A 23459-nucleotide genomic window follows, 5' to 3' on the forward strand; every position below is an offset into this window, starting at 1 on the left:
CCTGGGTTGACAGGAGTCATACCAGATCACCCTCTTATTTAGTAACTTGGGATCTGATATATACAGTTAATTGGCAACTGCCTGAACTGTGAATATTTTCAGTCTGTTTATGCTCATCCTTGATGGCTTCTTCCTCTCTTTCATCAGAACACAATTTCTTCTGGTTGGTATTTCAACAGACAAAAAGATAGTTTTTCTTTTCATTATCTCTCACATTTCCTTCCTTTCTGCTTCATCTGTAACAAAATCTGCTAATTTCTTTATCACTCCCTGGCTGAGATGCTACAACTGCATGATCATGCACTAGCACCGTTTTCTCAGACCTTGCATGAAGGCTTCCTCCCATCTGTGCTGCAATAATCCAGGTTCCGGGACAAAAGATCAAGGGAGTTAAGAAGATTTGCAACAGAGTGGTCGGGGCTCTGGGCCATGCCTGAGAGAAGGGAAATAACGATGGGCTGGAGCAGAGGGAAAGCAAATGAGGCTGTCAGGGCTCTAGGAGGCCAGTGAGAAGGGTCAGAGTTGGAGAAACAGAGTGAGAGCACAAAGGTTGATGCTGTGACTAGCAGACCCTACTCTGCCCACCGCCGGGCACCATTCCCACGTGTTCTACCCAACAGGAAGCCCTCGGGGCACATAGAGTGCGATGGGAATCACACCCTCTGGTGTTGTGCAATGTTACTGATGCTCTAAGCATGACACTGGTTTTAATTTACATAGTCAGTAAATCCCACTTAAGGACAGAATCCAGGGGTGAGTTGGGAGAGCCAGGGTTGAGGGCGGTACGGGGATGGAAATGACTAGTCTTGAAAGGGATGCCCACGTGGGCCAACACGCTGGTAAGATCTGGGGGAACAGAGTAAGAGGACAAAAGAGCTGAGGGCGTAGTCTATACATGAACAGGACTGGCAGGAATAATGCATGCAGAGGCCAACTAGAAACTGAAGTACACAGATAGCCTGAACGGCAGAGGCAGACTTCTACCAGGGTGGCACCCCACGGCCCAGTCCAGAGGTCACGGAGCGTGGAAAGGTCAGGAGCCTTCATGCAAGGCAGCTGGAGGGGAAGCAGATTCAGGTGGGCCCCAGGGCACACTCACCCCACCTCCACGTCTTTGCACCTCTGCTCCTCCTGGGTTACGCCCACCTACTCCCACCCTACCTTTTGACAGATTCACAGAAAGTCCAGGTTCTCTTCAAGGTCCCTCCCTTATTCAGAAAACCTCCCTGATGACTGCAGCTTCCACTGGTCTCTTCCATTCTGGACCAACAGCTTTTTTTAGCAATTATTATTTAGTCTAGATCTCCATTATCTAATTTTATCAAATAGTTTTCTGTGTGTGGGTGAGTTTTTTATCTCCCAATTAATACATAAATCCTTTTGGAGCAGAAATTATAGTCTGCGTCCTTCACTGTCATTATGTGTAGAAGGGCAGGCATGTGGTTGATCCTTAAGAAATACTTGTTCAGGGCTTCCCTGGTGGCGCAGTGGTTGAGAATCCGCCTGCCAGTGCAGGGGACATGGGTTCGAGCCCTAGTCTGGGAAGATCCCACATGCCGCGGAGCAACTAAGCCCGTGCGTCACAACGACTGAGCCTGCGCTCTAGAGCCCGTGAGCCACAGCTACTGAGCCCACGAGCCACAACTACTGAAGCCCACGCGCCCAGAGCCCACACTCCGCAGCAAGAGAAGCCACCACAGTGAGAAGCCTGCGCATGGCAACGAGTGGCCCCCGTTGGCCGCAACTAGAGAAAGCCCACACGCAGCAACAAAGACCCAATGCAGCCAAAAATAAATTAATTAAATAAATTTAAAAAAAAAAAAAAGAAATACTTGTTCAGTCAAATCAATATTAAAATATACTTAAGGGACTTCCCTGGCGGTCCAGTAGATAAGCAGGGGGCACGGGTTCAATCGCTGGTCGGACAACTAAGACTCTGCATTCTGAGCAGCGGAGCCAAAGAAAAGAAAAGAAAATACATCGAAGAGTCTGCTTGTTTTGGGAGGAGTACTCTTTTCTAATTTAGTTTTTCACTTTCTTACATTTTTTCAGCTTTAATGAGGTATAACTGACAAAATTGTATATATGTAAAGTACACAACATGATGACATGTGCATATGTTGTGAACAATGACCACAATTAAGTTCATTAACACATCCATCACCTCACATAGTTAGCTCTCTATTATGGTGAGAAGCTTCAGATCTACTCTCTAATAACTTCAAGTATATAATACACCGTATTATTTTACTATGGAAGTGTTGGTGGCCTTAGGTACAATGATTCTGCCACAACGATGACTTTAATATGATTCAATGAGATATATGAGCTATCACTGGTATTTTTAATTCTTTTTACCTCCTTTGAGAGTATCACTCTACCTCCCAGTTTATTTAAACAGGATGTATTTATCATGTTACGTAAAGGGACGTTTATTAAGGTAATTGCTGTGAAATGACTGAAACTAATAACACTAATTTTTCTAGTGATCACTACTTCATTTATACCTAAGGAACCAATTACTTACAAATGATGCACTTATATTAATAGTTGCTCTGGATTTTTCTTCTCTAGAGACTTGTCACCCTGAGTTTACTCTCTCATCTATAATTAAACAAAATTGTACTCTTCTTTGTAAATCTTCCTTTAGGAAGGAAAGAATGTGTAAAACAGTGACAATAATGGGTCTTTGTCACACATATATGTAGCACCTCATAATGAATTTTTGTCCTTGTTGTACTATCTAGTAGAAAAACTGACACAGGGCTGCAGAAAACTCCCTTCATACCCGATGTCTGTTACCTGCGCTTCAAATCTAGGCTGAAGTAGATAGCTGACTTATCTCAATAGAAAATGTCTACTGAAATAAATATTACTGCGTATTTAGCATTCAGCATTTTTTGAAAATGCAATTCCATTTCAGCATTTCCCTTTTACATAGTTTTTCTACTAAAAGAAAATATTACACCCAGATGGAATTAGCCAGCAGTGAATTATATTTTATCTTTATATTTTATACTTTATTTTATATTCTCATATGTCACCTCCTTCTTTATGCCCCAATATTTCTTTTTTAAATAGTGTCTGTTTGGGACTCATAGACTAGGACATAACCATGGTGCTACTTCTCACCAGCAGAGAACGTTGCTGATGGTTAAAAAACCAGTTCTAACACTTGCAAAATGATTCCTTTTTAATTATAACAACCTCACAGGACACTACTGTGTACTCACACACATAAAAATTAAACAAATCAAAGAAAATGAAGGAACAAGAACCGCCCCCCACCACACACACACACACACACACACACACACACACACACACACATATAGCCACATACTTCAAAAGTTCAGGATCCTACCAGGATAAGGAATACAAACCTACATGTTAAAATAGATCAACCAGTTCTCTCACTTATTAATGATATATTAATAATGATATATAATGAATTCCATGTGAGCAATGTAGCCTAACGAAGCCTGAGGTAATTTCTGGAAATACGAAATCCTGGGCTTCCCTGGTGGCACAGTGGTTAAGAATGCACCTGCCAATGCAGGGGACACGGGTTCAAGCCCTGGTCCGGGAAGATTCCACATGCCGCGGAGCAACTAAGCCCGTGCGCCACAACTACTGAGCCCATGCATCTAGAGCCTGCGAGCCACAACTACAGAGCCTGCAAGCCACAACTACTGAAGCCCGCGCACCTAGAGCCCATGCTCCGCAACAAGAGAAGCCACCGCAAGGAGAAGCCCGCGCACCACAACGAAGAGTAGCCCCCGCTCACCGCAACTAAAGAAAGCCCGTGCGCAGCAATGAAGACCCAATGCAGCCAAAAATAAATAAAGTTTAAAAAAAATCCTCAAATGGCATCATTTTTATAGACAAAATATATATAATTTTTTACTTTAAAAACCCTGTTTAAGTAGTACCAAATAGTTCCTGTGATTAATCGCTCTGTACGACGTTGCCCAGGGATCCTGACATTCCAAGGCATCAGTGGTTTATGCCTCTCCCTGAGGTCACTCCCCTTTTCTTAAAATATGAAGGAATTCTTGCAGTTCTTTTCTACCTGATAAAAATCTTCTTTGACCCTGGATCCACCCAAATCCTTTCTTTCTCTCTCTCTCCTTCCTCTTCCCCCTTCTTCCTTCTGTCCTCTCTCTTCTTTTTAGTCCTTGAAATCTGCTCCATGAGAGCAGGTTTGTATCTTCACCCCTTTATTAAAAGTACTGTAACTTCAATGGGCTTTGCATCGATGGAAAAATCCGTCGATGCAAAAGGAATGTCATTCCTCTATTCTTCCTTCTGTTGGGCTAGATGAGGCAGGTTCCTGGTTTCTCAAAACGCTGTCCTCCTTGGACTCTCCTGCAGTCGAACTAACTCTGTCTCGTCTGTTTTCAGAGGATTCTTCTAGGGCTGTTTGCCTTCATGTTTCCCATCTCATTGAGGCCTTTGGCCCGGTGCTGAAACCCTCCCAGGACCACAGCCCTAACCCTGTCATTCCACAGTTCTGCCTTCTTTCCTGTCTCCTGCCATGACTAATTCTAAATACAGTTTTCATCAGTAAGAGTCAAATGCTGTATTTCTGTAATTTCTACTAAGTTAGTGAGGTAAACAGTGTTAGACAAACAGTTTAAGGGTGAGAGTGTTTGCTGTGTTTATGCCAATTAACTGGAAGGTGCTGTCTTCAGAATCTGGACGTGACCTCAAATAATGGGGGAGAAAATACACATTCACAATTAAGCGTCACAGATGTAGAAGTAAGGCACTGAGAGTGCACAGAAAAGGCAGACTTTCAATAGATGCAGTGCTTACCAAATTCCAGCCATTTGTGCCCCATAGTCATGGTTTTTACCATACCAGACTCTCCTAGCAATGTGTAAAAATAGAATACTTTACTCAGCATTTATTATATTCAAAGTTTTTTCAAATACCCATCTTTTTTTCTAGAAGCATCCCTGTAAGATAAATATTGTTGGTTTTATCCCCACCAATTATAAATTGAAGCCCCGCCAATTATAAATTGAGTGACAAAAGTGCCCAAGTTCCGTGGCTAATTAGTGGATAAATTAGGATAAAAATTTCCTGAAATACTTATATTTTAACTACTTCTACAGACCAAAATTGCCTCCAGGTATATGGTTTGTCCCATATTTAAGTATCATCATTATTCTCCTTTACTTGGTATTTTAAAACACAATTTACATTTTTACTAAAATATATTTTAAATGAAACTTTAAATCTCTACCTTAAATAGAAAGTCAGTATTTCTTATTTTAAAAACAATGATTACCAAAGGCTCGAAGTCTAGGTCCTGCCCTCTCTTTATTAAAAAGGGGAACTCTCTGAAATATCATCGATACTCTTTAAGTATCGACCTTTTTTTGACTTGAGTACCATTTCACCTCTCAGTTTATTTAAACCTGGATGCCTGTATTATGTAAAGGGAGATCTGTTAAGGTAATTGCTGTGAAATGAATGTAACCAGTAACACTAAACTAGGATTTCTTTTTGACTTAATCAAAAGAATTGAAAGAATATTGAGAAGAGCATAACTTTATCACTGTAACATTCAACTTTATTTAATGCCATGTCCTTGAACCACCGAAAATGGGAAGGTGGTATAACATAGAGCCTCTGGAGCCAGAGGGCCTCAGTGCAGAATCCCTCTTGACTGTTTACTAGCTAGGTTACCTTGAGCAAATTATTTAAACCTCTCTGTGTAAAAATGAAGATGATGATAATAACACACATCATAGGATTGTTTGGAAGGTTAAACTACTAAGTACTTATAAAGCATTGTAAATAGTGCATGGCACATATTAAATAGTGTAGAAGTATTTGTGAAGTATATAAAATAAAAATACTGCGGACTTCCCTGGTGGCGCAGTGGTTCAGACTCTGCGCTTCCAGTGCGGGGGGCCCAGGTTCGATCCCTGCTCAGGGAAGTAGATCCCACATGCATGCCGCAATTAAGAGTTTGCATGCCACAACTAAGGAGCCCGCCTGCCGCAACTAAGACCCGGCACAACCAAAGAAATAAATAAATATTAAAAAATAAAGAGAAGCATTATCATAACTCATTTGTCGAACATTTAAAAAAGAATACTTTGCATTTCACTAGCATATATCCCACGCTTTGGAAAACACTAAGCTGGGCAGATAGTGGACATTTTTCATGCAGGAAATATATTTAAGCTGAGAATAGTTTTGCATTTCCACTGGGAAATAAAGGACGTGCCACAGAGTAATAAAAACGAGCATGATCAAATAGTTGGAGGTAAGAAAAGGCTGAGGGTGAGTAGATGAAATTCATTTGTAGTTTCTTTCGGTTAAGGGATAAAATGCATGAGCGCTAAGAGCAGGAAATGAAGTTGGGGAGGACAGCGACGCGATTAAGAGCTGTGCTTGAGTGGGGTGTCTTGATCATCACATGGGGGTGACTAGGAGGAGACCAAAGCGGGGAAGTAACTGGCACTGAAAAGACCACTAAGGTCCAGGCTGGAGCGGGTGAGGGGCTGGCGGAAAGCAACTGCAATGACACGGGACAAGAGAGTGTGGACGGCCAGAGGGCTAATGACGTTTGCTCAACAAGGCCAGGTCTATTCGAGTCATCAAGAAAAAGAAAGAGGAGGAAGAGGGCAAAGGAAGAGAAGACAGAACCAGTCAGATCCTGGCAGGAGGAACTCCGTTTTGCAGGCGTTGTGGCTGAAGCACTAGAGGGACGGCGGGGGGGAGACAGCCGACACTGGAGCCCAGGGACACGGCTTCGGGAGTTATGCGCACATAAGTTACACTTGGAACCATGAGACGGGAAATCATTAGTAATTTTCAGAGGGAGAGTTTCAGTAAACTCTGGAGAGCATCACCCCATCCTAAGGCTAAGAAGTGACTGGTAAGGAAGGAAAGGGCAACTAGACAGAGGCTTCATCAGGTTAAGTCTCGACAGGACACAAGTGATGAGTAGCAGCTGTCACGGCGCTCAGCCAGCTTGATGGGGGACAGCAGCTTTCTGGAAGAGCCAATTCCCGAAGCGCGTCCGAGGCTTCATCCTCAACACTGGCTGAACCACGTTAGAACTGAAGGCCCACCGGTCAAGCCCAAACCTTCTGAATTTGAATCCTGGCAGTGGGACCCAGCAATTAGTACTGAACGTATTCTCTAAGTTATTCTATGTAGACAATAAACGTGGAGGTTCTAGAAAAAGAAGTCTTACAGAAACGGCAAGAGATATTTATTGTGCTATCATTATACAGTTTGGGTAGATCTCGTACCTTGTAGAGGAGGTAGTGAGTGACTATTCTGACAGGTCATCTTAACAAACTAAAGAAGAATTTAACTCCATGCCATAGTGCCTTCTGAACTCCTCAGGCATTATTCCGGTTCCACTGGTTATATAGGTCAGGCCTTTATTTCTCGTTGAGATGTGGGCTTTGTGTGTCTGCCACATCATGACTACTGTGCACGAAGTATGTGGCTTCATATCATCTACCCTCATTTCCTCACCTCTTGTCAAACAGTTGAAAATAGAATGACCTCAAATCAGTCAGGTTGAAACAGAATCTAATTCTTTTTTAAGGCCTCTAAGTTTCTAGGTTGAAACTAATTCCGTCCCTGACTTTAAACCCATCTCATTTACCCTAATTTTTCTTTGTTTTTCGACTGTCTAGGAGAAAGACCTATATTTTTTGTATCATAAATGACAGCTGACTCTTTCCCGTTAAAAATAATAAAATGAGATTTACATTTCAAGATTTAATAAACAATCTTACATGTTTAATTTAGAAACATATCTTTCAAAAAGTAAGTACAGTTAAGACTACACTTACTTTTAGTTGCACCATACCAATTCCAATTACGTATTTTGTACAGTTAACACGTTTTTGAAAAATAAAGCAAGCTTCTGAACAGTTAGTTCACTACAAAACATTTAGTTTATTGTGACAAGAGGATATTGAATAAAGGATTTATGCTAATTGACCTACCTTCCAATTTATAACATAAACTCAAATTTAAGTAAAATAAACAGTAATTTACAATAGCCTTAGAAACTTCAAATTTAAATGAAAATAAGAAATATTAGTTGATCGTATTTGAAATTATTCTGAGTAGAGCTTATCCCGGCATTTTACTAACACATTTCCACCCGGGCATGAATTTCCACTCAAATGTTTCACTGTGAAACTTTAGTGTGACTATCTGGACTTCTTCATAGTTCTAACTAAAGTTTCAATGCTTTACCATATGTGTTTCAGAAAACTTGTATCAGATTTTCAGTTGCAAGCCTGAGGATGTCTCTACTGTGAAACACACTTACATCTCTTCTAGGAACGAGATCAAGCAGCTGCCTACCTCAGTTCCTTCCCTCCTTCTCTCCTGGAATCAGGAGGAAGGGGGTCTAATGCCCCTCCTCTTGAACTTGACTGTCCTGAATGATTTTTGTGACCATGAGAATACAGCTGAAGTGATGTAGGGGGACCTAAGATATTCTAGGTTATAAGAGGCCTTGCAGCGTCTGCCGGATTTTTTCTTGGAACACTTTTCTAGGGCTGTTCCCTCTTGGAACCCAGTCACCATGTTGTGAAAAGTCCAAGCCACTTGGAGGCAACCCCACCTGAAGTCCCAGCCAACAGCCAGCATGCTGTCAGCTACAGGTGGGAGCTACGTTAGACGACCAGCCCAATCACGTCTTCAGATGCATGAACCCCCAGCAGGTACACAACTGCAAGGCAGGAGACCTCAAATGAGAACCGCTCAGCAGTCAGTCCACAGAGCCATGAGAGATAATACCAAACTGTTGTTTTAATTAACTAGTTATGGAGACAGTTATTATGCAGTGAAGATAACCAGAACATTAATCTTTCTCTGCTCAGGTTCAGACTATCAGACGTTTATAATTTTCTAGGGAACATAACGTACTAGAGGCCAATTGACCCTTAAAAAGTTTTGCCCAGTAGTCCAGCATCTTTAACATGTTCTTGATTTGTTTAATGGAAAGAGCTCGAGCTTATCTTTTTCCATGTTTTTCCTCTAAGTCTTACTAAATCAAGATCTGAGCTACATAAACGTACAGAATCATGCCCAACCTCTCATCAAACAGAAGAGGAAACGGGATCCCCAGGATTTGCATAATCACCCAAAGACTATCATTTGCTTCTCCTACTTCGTATCTTGGCTCTCTGTACCTTGTTGACAACTGCCTCTAGGGGTCATATTTTCCTGAAAAAACGAAGTGTGAGTTCAAGACAATACCATGTCTCATTATTCTTGGCCTAAGTTTGCAAATAATTTTACAGATCCTTAACTAAGTCCATTTTGACTGAAATTGAATGACAGCAAAATATTTCTGTCTGATGTTCTCCTCTTGTCAAAATTTCCGGACTCCTAGATCTAACACGGAATGTTAAAGATGTCACATTTCACTGTTCTAATTTTAGGGCATTGATACACATTATGTAGTTGATGTTTCTCTTCCAGCGAACAGTGTTTATCCTCCTTCCCCTTCCCTCGACCCACCTCCCTATACTCCTGCCTCCGAACAGATAATTCATATATTATGTGGATTTACCTCTCACCAAAGATTGGTGACCTTCTAACTTTTATTTACCTTCTTGCTCTTGCCCTCTGATTAATTTCTCACTGTATGTTTCCAATCTACTAACATTCGTCTTTAGATGTCTAGCCATCATCTTTGAACTAACACTTCAAAAATGAAATTAATCTTCTGTCCAAAGCATCCAGAAAAGAAACCATCTGTTTTATCCTTTAAATAATCTATCAAGGGACCTACTATATCCCCAATCCTCAAGGTTTCAAATCTCCAGAAAATACCTCTTATTCATTCTCTTCTTTATTAATTTCCTAATTTTATAGACTTTTCATTAGAAATATCATTCATCTATCTTTTTTCCCCTCCATTTCCACTATCGCCACTCTTCCACTAGGACTGAACTAGACATGTACCATATCATTTCAGGATTACTGTGACAACTGGTTCTGTCCTCTCCAATTTATCCTGTGTCTTAAACAACATTGCTCAATTTATCTTCCTTAAACACTAAGTTCATTACAATTCTTCTTTGCTCAAGAACATTCCATGATTCTCTATTTCCTCTTACATAAATTCTAAATTCCTCTGGTTGCTTTTGAAGGCTCTCCAAAATCAAGTCCCATCCTGTCATGTCTTACTGCTCCGCTCCCCCGAATTCCTTCCTGCTTTGGGTTAGGGGCCCATTATTCTATCTAGAACACCTCTTCCCGAATCCTTCACATCCATCCAAATACCACCAGGTTCAATACCACTCCCTCCATGAAACTTTCCATGATAATATCTAAATAATGAACTAAATAATGTCCAACATCACCTTTTAGATAAAACAAGGAACTACGTAAGTGACGTGGTTAGAGGAGAAATATAAAATATCCCCCCACCCATCTCACACTGGAACCTGGAATTACATAATTAGAGACCATGTGGGTTAAAGTTAACCTTGCAGCTAAAATATAAATATTCTTAGCAAGGAGTCAGTCCTGCATTTTTTCAGTATGAAATGCTTCATCACATCCTTTCTCGAGAGCAAAATTTAGGTGCAGAGGGAAAGCCTGTTGCATACCTAGATTAGCTGAAGGCATCACTGAGGAAAGAAAATACATGAAAGGAAGGAAGCAAGGGATCCCAAAATCTCAATTTGCCTACTTCGCAAATAACTTCTTTTTTTTGAGGATTAGCCTTGTGCATTATAAATAACTATCAATTATTCAGAATATTTGATTAACCAATTACTCTCATTCTTCCACGATGCTAGAGTATGGATTTCTTCTTCTGAGTCAAGCAAGAATTGATTGCTATATTCACTCCCATAGCACCATCTTCCTTTTTTCAAATGATAAATTTCAGTTGTCATGACACCAGAAAAAGATGGATTCAGCTTGCTGGCATAGTCAGGCATTCTGCTACACTGCTTTCCCCTTTATCCTAGCAATTTGGACTCCAATGCTAAACCCTCACCCCCCTACTACCTCTAAATAAAAGAAGTTCTAAGTAATGTGTTTTTCACAAGTAAATGAAAAGAAGAAGAGAGAGAGGACCTTAAGTGACCAAGTGTTTTCTCTCTAGTTTCTGGACAGATTTCCTTCCTTCTTTCTCTCATCGGCCCCCCTCGGCTCCTTCCTTGGCTTTCCTATTTGTGGACCGCGTGTCTGGGTCACTGTCCTGAGTGCTGGCCTCATGCTCTCACCCTAGAGCCACCCACTTGTTCCTTTCTCTACTTCCCTGACCTCTGGGTTCTCACCTGCTTCCTCTACCCACTCTCTCCTACTAGCCATCTGACCCCTACACGAGTTTTTAGTGACCTTGATTACAGTAGGAAAAGGTAGTCCACTCCCGGCAGAAAAAGGAAGAGACAAATTTTAGGTATCTGTCCGTTTACAGGTAGGACAGAGAAGTCTTCAAGCTCAGGATTAGCAGAAGAGCTCAGGTGCTGACTCCACCCCCTGTCCGGAGAACACTCTCCTGTAACCTGGGATCGTGTGTAATTTACCCGAGGACATTGAGGTAAAAGCCAAGACCAACTGTTTTCATTATAGTTTGGAAATGCAACCTAGAGAAATAATTAACTGCAAAATTATGTGTACTTTACCCCTTGATAGATAGTCCACTCAAGCTTACGGTTACAAGGCAAAAATGTCATTCTTTCTAGAGATTTTATGTTGGATCCAAATAGCATCTTAAAAGTTTTTAGTAAAATGAATGGGTTATGTAAGTCAATTACTTTGGTTTTCCATTTATGAGAGCTTTTTCCCTCTATGTGCTAGTCTAACAGGAGTTTATATGCCCCTGTATTTAGAAAGAAAGGCAAGAAAGAAGGGAGAGAGGGAGGGAGGGAGGGAGAGGGAGGGAGGGAGGAAGGAAGGAAGGAAGGAAGGAAGAGCCTGAAACTCATTCTGCCATACTTGGGAAAATGTTTTATCTTTCCTTTTTAACTTGAAAATATTCCTTCCGTTTCAGAAAACTTTTAAAGACAGTTCTTCCTGCAGATCATCTGCAACACTATTTTATTCAAAGGCCCTAAAAATGGGTCTTTCTAAAACTTCTCCAGAATCACGCAAGAGACTATACATGTCTTGACCACAATTAACATTCACAGGCAAAAATGTCCTCGGCTCTCTCTTTTTTCCTTTCTTCCAAGTTGGCCAGCGTCTATGAACTGCACCGATTAGCAGTCAAAGCGTCCCCTAACCCTCGAGCCTGTGGGAACTTAGGAATTTCCACCCGAGCACGTCAATCCCAAAGGCCTCCTGTACCCTGGAAGAAATCCCTGACAACAAAGGACAAGCGAGAGGCCGGGGGAGGGGCGTAACGCGCTGGGACGCGAAGAAACGAGAACGCTGGCGTCGACTAGCCAGCCGGGCTGCCGGTGGGTCGCTGATCCGCAACCGTGAGCGGCAGCACGGCCGGGCTCTTTCCGGCCTCCGGGACGGGCCGCGCCGCCTCTGCAGAGCGCGTGACGCCTGCTCTCCGGACCCCGCGCCCTGCTCGGCTCCCAAGCCTTCTCGTGGGACGCCGCCTCCTCGGGCTCCGCTCGGTCCGACGGGTTCACACCCGGTCCCCCTCCGCCCACCCACATTCCCCGGGCCGTTGCAGCCGCAGCAGCTCAGCTCTGAAGCGGGCGGACCCCGTCTAGAAACTTGAGCGGAGCGGCGCGCGCCCCAGCGCCCGGGGACCCGGGCCGGGACGGACAGCCCGCGTCCCTCGCCACCGGCCCAGCTCTGCTGGAGGCAGGTTGGCCTTCAGCCTCCACGTCAAGCCTTTTGTGCCGCGGTGGCGGCCCGCTGAGGCGCGGGCTGGAAAGGGTCCCCAACTCGCCTCGTCCCAGCGCCTTCCCGCACGCAAACCTGGGCGAATGGAAAGTGCACGACGTCGCCACTCCTCGAGCCCCGTCTCAACTTGCTCGCCGAACCGCACACTGAAACGTGGCACACGTGGGGACAGCCACCCCGCCCCCCGACTCTCCTTATCCGACCCCGGGCCGCTCACGCGCGGCGACCCCCGGGCCGCGCCCCTCCCCCGGCGCCCGGGAAAAGTCCACAGACGGACGGGGGAGGCGAGGAGGGACGCAGTCCGGGGCCGACCGACACCCACTTTCTTCCCGCCACACCCGCCCCCGAGGCCGAGCCTCACTCACCCATGGCGCCGCGTCCGCCTTCGCTGCGGCCCCTCCGGAGCGCAAGCGGCCGGCGCAGCCCGGGGCCAAGGGCTCCGCGCGCCTCCCCTGCTCCGCGCGCCGCGGCGAGTGACGGCCTCGCCCCTCCCAGCCTCGCCGGCTCCCGGGGCTCCCGGCTCCGCGGCTGCCGCGCAGACCCCTCCCTCTTCCCACCTGCGCCGCGGGTGACTGGCTGTGGCCTCGCGGTTCCCGCCGCGCCCCCCTCCACGGGCCCCCTCCCCTCCCCTCCCCTCCCTGCTCAGGCCCGGGCGAGCCACGTGCAAACGCCCTTCCCCGCCCCCCATACGTTAAACACACATTACACACCCGCACCGTCTCAGCGCCCCACGGACAACCGGGTAGACGAGATAATCATCCCCAATGTGGAGACCAGGAAAGATTCTTCCAGAAGAGTTTGATGGGATGATTTCTACATTCCCTAAAATCTTCTCTTGTTTTCAGTATTCCAGTTTTTCCCTTAACAACAACATTAAGGCAATAGGAAGAGAAAATTCTCCCTTGAATTTGTCTCTCTTCTTTCTTCTCTGTTGAATAAATTTGTTTCTGTAACCTGGTAAAGCTATAAAGTCCTAAAAGACACACACACACACACACACACACACACACACATCATCATCATCATTATCATCATCATCATCATCATCATCATCATCATCATATGCAGAAGTCACCTGGAAAATAAATGACTCAGTGCAAGAAGCAGTAGGTAGTGCTGAAAAAGCGCTGGGCTTGCCAGGTGGGAGGAATCGGTTGTGATTCTGGCTCTACTACTAACATACCGGGACTCAGTTTCTTAATTTGTAACATGAAAGATCTGGAAAAAGTGATCTCTAAGGTCCCTTCAAGCTAAAAAAAAAAAAAAAAAAAATTATATAATTCCTTGGGCTATTGGCCTAGTTCTTTCAGGATTCATAGTGGAGAAGTTATTTCAGTAAGTCAGTCCCCAACGTATCGCAAGCTCCTTTTTCGTACAGGACACACCCTAAAGTATACAGATCTATGCCATGACCAAGCAGAAGAATGAAGTGAAGTGCATGGTTACCAACCTTGAGGAACACTGCTAAATAATGGAGAAGACACGGTACGAAAAATAATTCAGAGCACGTTTGGCAGAAAAACATGAAGAAATGCTGAGCATATCATTAAAACGGCACAGAAACGTTTGCACAGCTATTTCTCACGTAATGGAGGACGCACACTCCTGGAAGGATGCCGTGAATGCCTTTCAGTTAAACGGAAATAGAAAGTTATTCTTGTGGGTGGGGAAGGGAAGTAGTCGATAAAAGTTAAAAGGGTTCAACGTACCATTGAGAAAGGCATCACCGTTCTGGAAACTGACGAACGTGAGCCGTGATTGCAGCAAAGCGTAATACTTACACCTGGGTCCAAGAAAGATAAATGATGAATGTTTGGAGATTAATTCATAAGCACAGCTTTTGGATCGCCACAGACAACTTACTTCTTATTTCCTGAGGCTCTATTTCAAGATATTATAATTCTAAAATTAGAACTATTCTTTTTCCAGTGGAATTATACCATGATTCTGAAATACAAAGTAATAATTATAAATTAAGTGTGGTTTATTGTGTCAGGCACTGTTCTAAAGGCTTTATGTTAACGCATATAGTTTTCACAACAAACTTATAAGGGAGATACAGTTATTCCCACTCTACTGATAAGGAAACTGAGCCACAAAGAAATAAATCACTTACCCAAATTCATACAGATCATAAACAGAAACGTGAGATTCAAACCCAAGCAGAAATGCTCCAGAGTCCACGAGCTTAATCAGTTCACCACACTCTCTCTCAATAGTTATGTGGATAGCCACATGCTCGAGAAAGATGGTGGTATCATCTTCCAATATTAAGAATAATTCATAAATATTTTAGATACTCCCAGTAGGAATTCTGAAATACAATAGAGATAGATCTCATTATATACTGCTATGTAATAATCAAGATCTTGATGCTGTCTCTCTTTTGGCTGATTATAAATTAATGTGTCGAAATTTAACGTTCAAGTAATCTCCCTTACAGTGACCATACAAATGGGCATCGATATTCTGGATCTCAGATACAAAGAAGCCATTGTTTCACCTGAGCTTTAATAAATTACATAATTTTATATGGGAATTCAATTAACTCATTGCCTCAATATATTCTATTCATAACGCCAATTCTCCAGTACGTCTGTTTTCTCATTCCTCTCACCTAATTGTCCATCAGTCCCTACGATTGATTCTGCCTCCAAACCATCTCCCCACTCGTCCTTCTTCTCCAACCCCACTGCCTGGGCCACCTCTTCACAAGTCCTGTGCGGATGAGACTAGCACTTCTTTTTTAGAATATGGAGGTTCTAATCCACCACCGAACTCAAAATTGAGGATTTAGCTAAATCCTGAGATGGGTGGAGGCGTTTCATTCCACATTCTATTGCAAACTTCAGGGGTTTGACCTAGGCACAGAGTGACTGGAGTTTGCGTGAGCCTTTTCTGGCTCTGTCAGATGTCATTCCAACATCGCCACAGTTTTGATTCATCTTGGGAGAATGTAGAATGAAAAGGAAGGAACACCATCAGTGGGAGATCGGAACACACAGACGTTAATTAGTGTGGGCCACAGGAGTCCATGAATAGGAGTGCAAGAGTAGCATCTCAGTCTAGGGAAAGAACCCAGAGGAAGTCCTGCGAGGGGAGTGTCGGGAAGAAAGAGTAGTGTCACCTGGGTTAGATTTCACAGACAGAGCCAATAAGATGAGGGCTGAGAAGTTCCCTCTGGATGTAGCAGTTATCAAGTCACTGGTGAAACAAGAGTGCCGGTTCAATACGTCAAGGGTTCCTGGGTGAAATCTGAAACTGGCCCCCGTACATGGGGGACAAAGAGAGACCAAAAAGAAGAGGCAGCCACTCCAGGTTGGGAGGTAGCAGGTGTAATAAGGGAGTGGATTGACTTAGGAGGCTTGTCTTGGGGGCCACAAGACCAGCAGATGTCCACCCCTGCCCGCCAGACTCTTCAGAGTTTATAGAGAGAGCCCTTAAGCGGGTTCAGCAATGCAGACCATCCAGAAGGTCTCAATAACGCACTGCTCTCTCAAGGCTGCGTCCTTGAAAATGACTCCGAGTGTGGGAACAGTGGGCAGAAAGTACAGTCCAAGGACAGGGAGGGGGTGAGGAGCCTCCACTGCCTGGGTTCAACTCTCCAGTCACGTCCGTCCTCACGATGACCTCCTCCAACAATTAGCAAGAGTATTGTCAAAGTTGAGGAGCAGATAACTTTGAAGGACAATAGGTAATGAGGAAGTGGGGGGCAGGAAGGGAACGGAGACACCCTATTTGTAGCTCAGCAGGGAAGGAAAGTAGATTGGGACTCGGGGAACAGAAGCGGTAAAGTTTCTAAAAGTGTGAATGAAGTTTAAAAGCCAATTTAGTGGAAATAAAGCTGAAAGATGGGGACAGACAGCACCTTATGTTCAAATTTTGCTGAATTAGACCTCAAGATCTCAGAAGTTGAACAACTGGGAGTAAGGCCCAGGGTAAGACCAAAGGAGTGGATTTTTCGAAGTGCAGTGGAGGTGATGGTAATTGGTATGGAGGGGAGGGACTTTGAGGACAGGTGTTGGGAAGGTCATCCACAGGGATTCTGAAGTCTACTGCAGTGATGTTAGGAGTAGGAAGGAAAGAAAAAAAAAGTCTGAGTCAAATTTAAATGAGATAATGCATTTGAAAAAGACCTTGAAAATGTTAAAGAGCTATACAAATGTTAGTTGCAAATGCAAATATTCATAGAGAACATGAATGGAAATAGTTTATGGGTGGCCATAAAAGCCAATCAAAATAATTTATATATGAAAGAGTCAAGAAGAAGCCGTGGATCCTCGAGCAGGATAATGAATGATGAAAGGGAGGTTTCTGGAGAGCAAGCTGGTTTTTCAGGGAGTGGAAATGCCATCCACAAGACTCATATCGTTTCTGCTGATTAGTTTAATTTTCTGTTTGTTTCTTTTAGGCTTAAAATATTGGAATGGTCTTTTCATAGCAATATTCATCATATAGATGTGACCCTCAAGCCTTGTTTTCCCTCAAGCAAGAAAAAACAACACCACACCTCCCAAATATAGTCCCCTTTCCAGTCCATTGACATGAGTCCTGTTCTTAGGATAGTCTCACCAGGCTTTCGTTCACCTTGAAGGGAAGGGTTTGGTGTTTTTGGTGTTGTTTTTGGTTTGGGGTTTTTTTTTCGGTTGGATCACAAGAGAATTTTGAAGGAGTCAAGACCTTCTCTTGCAAAGTTGTGGACAAGTGTCTTGTGACAGCTGTAATAATAAAGCAGGGCATTATTGTTTGTTTTTAACTATTGTATTTAAACACAATATATAAGTTAGAATATATATGTGTGTGTGTGTGTGTGTGTGTGTGTGTGTGTGTGTGTGTGTGTATTTCTATAGAGCCATCCTTCCTCTTCCACAAACATGGCTTCCCCTCTTGTCCCAGACTGCTCCTGGCAGACTTTTAAGCTTAGCAGTTATGCTTTTGAAGGCCATGGAGGTGCTGGGTACCCTCTTAGTTTGAGCCCTGTGGAGGGGACACCAGGGCAGTTTGCACACCTGCACGCTCCACTGCACGAAGTCTTCCTGGCTGGTGTACGATGCACACACAGAGCGTGTACTTCTTGCTCTGCTCCCACCCGCAGCCGTTCTCGTCCACACCTGCCTCATCTCCAGCACCGCCCTGTGGGGCTCCGTGGAGTTCATGACCTTCTGGCTCCATGTGAAGGGCAGAGACCATAATGACCTCCTGACACTTTTGATTTGATCACTGCCTCGCCTGCCTCTGCTGCCCACCACGTGATGTTTGATCTACTGCAGTCTGCTTTCAACTTGATGCTCGTTGTTTTTCTGGCCGACTTGAAACGCGAGCGTCTGCAGAGGAGATGAAAAACCTCCCAGTGGCCCCTTGCTAGCCCCGGATATCACCTGAAGAAGGGCCTGGGTCACACCTCACACCATCAGGCAAATTCCACTGGATCTGCGCCTGCACCAGCTGCCCACAGGGGAGGGAGTGTCCTTTGGAGGATACGCCCTGGGGGGAGATGGTACTGTCTGGGGTTCCTACACGGCTGCTGGTGCCGTGGCCATGGCTCACGGGCCCAGCCGCTCCGCGGCATGTGGGATCTTCCCGGACCGGGGCTCGAACCCGCGTCCCCTGAATCGGCAGGTGGACTCCCAACCACTGCGCCACCAGGGAAGCCCTGGAAGGCGCTTTAGATGCGCTGCTGGCCTCTGCCCTGACTTCCACTCCTCATCAGCCACTGATTTTCTGAGTTGCTTCTACTCTGACTCTTCTTCGAGTAAGAATTAAAGGTGAGAATGACACGTTGGCTGAAACTCCGCTGCTTTGGGTTGGCAGAAACCCTGCGCTGTACCTTGCAGGATGGGGAAGAAGTGCAGGTGTTGGTGGGACCAGCTGAAGTTGGGGGCTTCAGAGTGATGGCGCAGCCCCCCTGCTTGGATCTCATGTAGCCCAGGAGCAGACAGGTGGTCATGACTTTGTCTTACTTCTGCTCCATTAAGGAGTCCTGGACCTCTTCCCGTGTCTAACCCACGGACACCATTACTCCATCTCTCAGGGATCCTTGCGGTCAGGAAGTGGCTCGGCGCAAGGCCTGACTGTCCTCAAGGCCCACGTTCATCCATGGTTGCTCATGGTTTCTGCTAAAGTGCCTCTCTTGCTGGGGGTGAGGGTAAGGCATCTCATGAGCGGGTCTCACACTCCGTGGACACGTGGGATACTGTCTGCTCTACTCAGTACCTGCTTCTACATCTCCTGTCGTCTGTCCATCAAAAGGCAGGGACCCGCTGACCGGCCTGTAGAGGATGGCTCCCAGGCCATACACATGCACTGCAGGGCTGTGGTAACTTTTCGCCCTGGAAGAGTTCCGGGCAGCATGTGGGGCAGTGCCACAGAAGGTGCCCAGCTTGCTGCCCTGGGGGAATTCATTGCTGGAGCCAAAACCTGCACCATCAGCCTCCAAAAATAGGTTTTCTGCTTTGGATCTCTCACTCAGTTTGAGCTCCTGTAACAACATACCACGGCCTGGGTGGCTTCAACTACAGATATTTCTTTCTCACAGTTCTGGAAGCTGTGAGGTCCAAGGTCAACGTACAGTGGATCTGGTTCCTGGAGAGAACTCTCCTCCTGGCTGGCAGATGGCTGCCTCTCTCTGTGTCCTCACATGGTGGCGAGAGAAAGCTCTGGTTTCACTTCCTGTTCCTGTAATCATGGGGCCGCACCCTTATCACCTCCTCTGACCCCAATCACCTCCCAACGGCCCCCCTCCAAATACCGCCACGTTAGGATATCCATGGGGGATCTGTTGGGGATCCAAATGCATCAACATATGGATTTGGCGGGACACAGACAATCAGGCCACGACAGTCCCTGAGGACGAGCCACCCCTGAGGACAGGACGGTACAGCAGACAAGATCTGGTGGAGGTTGCCTCAGGCCTCTCTCTCTCTCTCTCTCTCTCTTGCTGCCATGGGCCACGAGGTAATGGGACAAGTCTCCTCCACTGGTTCACTGCACGGCAAGGGCTTCAAGGCCTTCGTGCTTTGGACTTGGTGTGACCGTCCCCGGAGCTTGGTGCAGCTCTGCAGAACCAGGTTACTGATCTACACGGCCACCGCGTTCCCAGGCAAGACGTGCACCCACCATCGCCAACAGGCTTGAGGAGATGGTGGCTGCCTTTCTGGGTCGAACCCGAGGTGGCCGAGAGGCCCCGCAGTGCGTGGGGCTGACTGCCCCATTTTCTAAAAGGTCAGTTTAAAAGGGTGAGAAGCTGGTCCAAACCCCTCAAAGTAAGGCCGGGCCCAAAGTCCACATGATGGCTGATTTTGTGTGTCAGCTCCACTGGCCCAGGGGACCCAGATTACACATTATTTCTGCGTGTGTCTGTGAGAGCAGTTCTGGAGAAGGTGAGCATTTGAACCAGCGGACTCAGCAAAGCAGCTCCGCTGCCCCAGTGTGGGTGGGCAGCCTCCCCTCCACTGAGGGTCTGCGAAGGCAACAGAAAGGGGAGGCCGGAGGAATGTTTTCCGCCTTCTTCCTGTCTCGTTGTTGAGCTGGGACAGCTCATCACGTCTTCTTCTGTCCTGTGACTGGGATTTATACCATCAGCTCTTCTAGTTCACAGGACTTTGCTCAGACTGGACTGAATTCCACCACTGGCTTTCCTGGGGCTCCGGCTCACAGATGGCAGATGGTGGGATGGGACTTCTCAGCCTCCATAATCCTGTGAGCTAGTTCCTTATTATACATATATGCATATAATCTATAATAAATCCATACTATAATATAAAATTATAAATAACAATTACATTATTATATAATAGCAATACATCATTATATAATCTATAATAAAATATATACGATACATAGCATATATAATATGTATACATTATATATATAAAATACATATATACATGTTATATATATGTATATATAAAATACATATATTATATATCCTATTGGTTTTATTCTCTGTTGAGCCCTGACTAATACAGTTCACCCAATTAACTGGTCATTATAAAGGTATCAAACCACAATAACAGACAAAAATAATAGTAAACAAAAAAAACCCTACAAACTAAATTAAAAAGTAAAAGTAAGAAAATATGAATAAAGGAAAAAGAAAACTGAGAAAAAGAAAAACGAACAACGTGAGAAAAGTAAAAGAATAAAAAGAAAACTGAAAAAAGGCACAAAGAATTTTAAAACGAGAAACATTAAAAGAGTAAAAGAATTAAGAAAAAGAAAATAGAAAGGCAAACATGAGAAAAAGAAAAAATACAAAAATGCAAAAAAATATAAAATGAGAAAAGAAAAAATTAAAAAAATAAAAATAGTGAGAAGATGGGCTTCCCTGGTGGTGCAGTGGTTGAGAGTCCGCCTGCTGATGCAGGGGACATGGGCTCATGCCCTGGTCTGGGAGGATCCCCCATGCCACCAAGCGGCTAGGTCCGTGGGCCATGGCCTGTGCTCCACAACGGGAGGGGCCGTGGCAGTGAGAGGCCTGCGTACCGCAAAAAAAAAAAAAAGAAGAAAAAAACGGGGTGAGGGGATAACAAGCAAAATAGACGAGGAAGTCAAAGAGCAAAATAGCTAACATTGGTCAGATCCCCCAGGTCACCAGAAACCCCAGATGGTGACGTGATTCCTCTCTTCTGTTTGTTCTCGTTATTACTTCCGTTCTCAGCCCTTTAATGTTTGGTCTGTATCCATACTTATTTTGTAAACACACCAGATTCGTATTTAGAGCCCATAGACTTAAGGGTGTGGAAAGTATCAGGCCTCAGCGCCCTTTATATTCTATGGCCTTGGTTTGTATTCACACACTTTTAAAGAATGTGGCATGTTTCTTGCACTGTCCTCTACGCAATTGACGTTTATAATCACGTTAGCATCTCTCTTGAGTTAGGCTCATTGGTGTATCTTTTAAAAAACCTTCGTTGGAAACGCCTCATAGAGTAACTGCGTGGTTTCCTTTACTCATAGAATTACCTGTTAGATCTGTGGGAAAGAGCTACAAGACAGAGCGGAGAAGTAAACTATGAAAAACCTAACAGTCAAACTTCTTTTATCTTAGGTATTGGCATATCCCGATCATCTGTACTGTTCTAGGGTGTGATGGCTTGGGAGTGAATATAATTTGAACCTAATACATTTTTAGAGGCTGTCAAATTCAGAACCAGGCAGATCCATCCCCTGACCCTAAACATGGTCCTAAAGTAAATCGCTTGAGGAAATTGGGTCCCAAAGATTCCAGGTGGGGCATTCTGAAGTGTGTCCATATTCCACTGGAGATCGAAGAAGCCCAACTAAGAGAATTGTGGGTTGATTCACATGACAAGTTCTTTCTGAGAGCGCTATTTTATCTTGAAGATTATGAGTTTGGAGGAACTAAGGTGACTGGTCTTGGAAAGAATCAGAACATGAAATTCCTTAAAAATTGACTTAAATAATTTTGTCTATGTTACACATAATTAAAAAAAAAAAAAAACCTTTACACTTTGTGTGGAAAGTCAGCATATATTTTTGGCTCGAAGTTTCTCTAGTGTTTTCTGTGGAGTTCCCTCAATTTATCAGTTATAGTTCTGATGTGCCTTAGACATGAAAAATTGTGAGGCTCGCTGTTCACCTTACGAAATTCTTTTGCCCTTGCTCTGTTTTGGGCATCTGCATCTTGCTTTGCTTTCTCTTCCTTTTGCTTTTTCACTTCAGCTAACTGATGGTATAATCAGTAAGAAATTTATATGGAATTAAAGACAAACACTTCAGATACGTGAAAAAAAAAAACTATGCTAGGTGACCCTTCAGTATACATTTTAGTCCTTATTTTATTTCATGTATTGTTCACATGTTTAACCCACAAGAGATATTTTCTAACTGCACTTGCCCCATCACCACCCTATTTTTAGGGAAAAAAGGGAGTTTTCTAGTTAATATCCTCTCACCATTAAATGCTTATAGTTTGAGCAAGCACCCACTGCTGCCACTAAATACTCCTCAGAAGCTTTATAATAAAACCTCAGAATTACAAGAGCTCTCAGAATTCACTTAGTTTGGAGCAGAGCTTCTAAAACCATCACATGCATAAATAACATTGGGTCGACTTGAAGTATATATTCTAGTTTGGTAGGCTTAGGATGTTAGAAGGAATCTGATGCAATGGTTTGGAGTCTAGAGTCTGAGTTTTGTAATCACCAGCTGCTACAAACCACCTGCGTTCATATCCTGTCTCTGCCACTGACTAAACAGGTAAACGTGGGCAAGTGGCTTAACTTCTCTCCTCTACTTCTGCCCCCGGAAAACAGCATAATTATAGCACCAACTTCTAGGTTATTTTGAAGATTAAATGAACTTATATAATAAATAATTTATATTATATATAATAAATAATACATTTATAATTTTAATATATATTTATTATACTATATATAATTAATATATGGCTTGAAGTATAAATATATAATACATAAACCTATATTTAAATACATTATGTACATAAATAATAAATAGATACATGTTTTGAAATCACCTGGCATATTGTAAAGGCTCAATGAATTTTAGTTTTATTGCTACTATTAGTTTTTTGTTTTGTTTTGTTTTAATTTATTTATTTTATTTATTTTTATTTTTGGCTGTGTTGTGTCTTCACTGCTGTGGGCGGGCTT

At 44.0% G+C, this 23459-nt stretch overlaps 1 protein-coding gene and 1 pseudogene across 2 annotated transcripts in view; one reads left to right on the top strand and one right to left on the bottom strand.

Annotated features, from left to right (window-relative positions):
- GPM6A (glycoprotein M6A) overlaps positions 1-13354 on the bottom strand; it is a 249727-nt gene extending 236373 nt beyond the window's left edge. The window contains exon 1 of one of the 2 annotated variants that reach the window (XM_060001376.1): positions 13188-13354. In XM_060001376.1, the coding sequence (XP_059857359.1) occupies positions 13188-13191 (4 nt within the window). In that variant the 5' untranslated portion in view covers positions 13192-13354. Of the gene's footprint in view, positions 1-12897; positions 12917-13187 lie in introns of those variants that run through there. The other variant, XM_060001377.1, reaches the window with a different exon arrangement.
- Positions 13355-21697: 8343 nt separating this feature from the next.
- LOC132417785 (small nucleolar RNA SNORA18) lies at positions 21698-21821 on the top strand (annotated as a pseudogene).
- The last annotated feature ends 1638 nt before the right edge of the window (positions 21822-23459 follow it).

Source organism: Delphinus delphis, chromosome 21, assembly GCF_949987515.2.
Source record: "Delphinus delphis chromosome 21, mDelDel1.2, whole genome shotgun sequence".
Classification (NCBI taxonomy): Eukaryota; Metazoa; Chordata; class Mammalia; order Artiodactyla; family Delphinidae; genus Delphinus; species Delphinus delphis.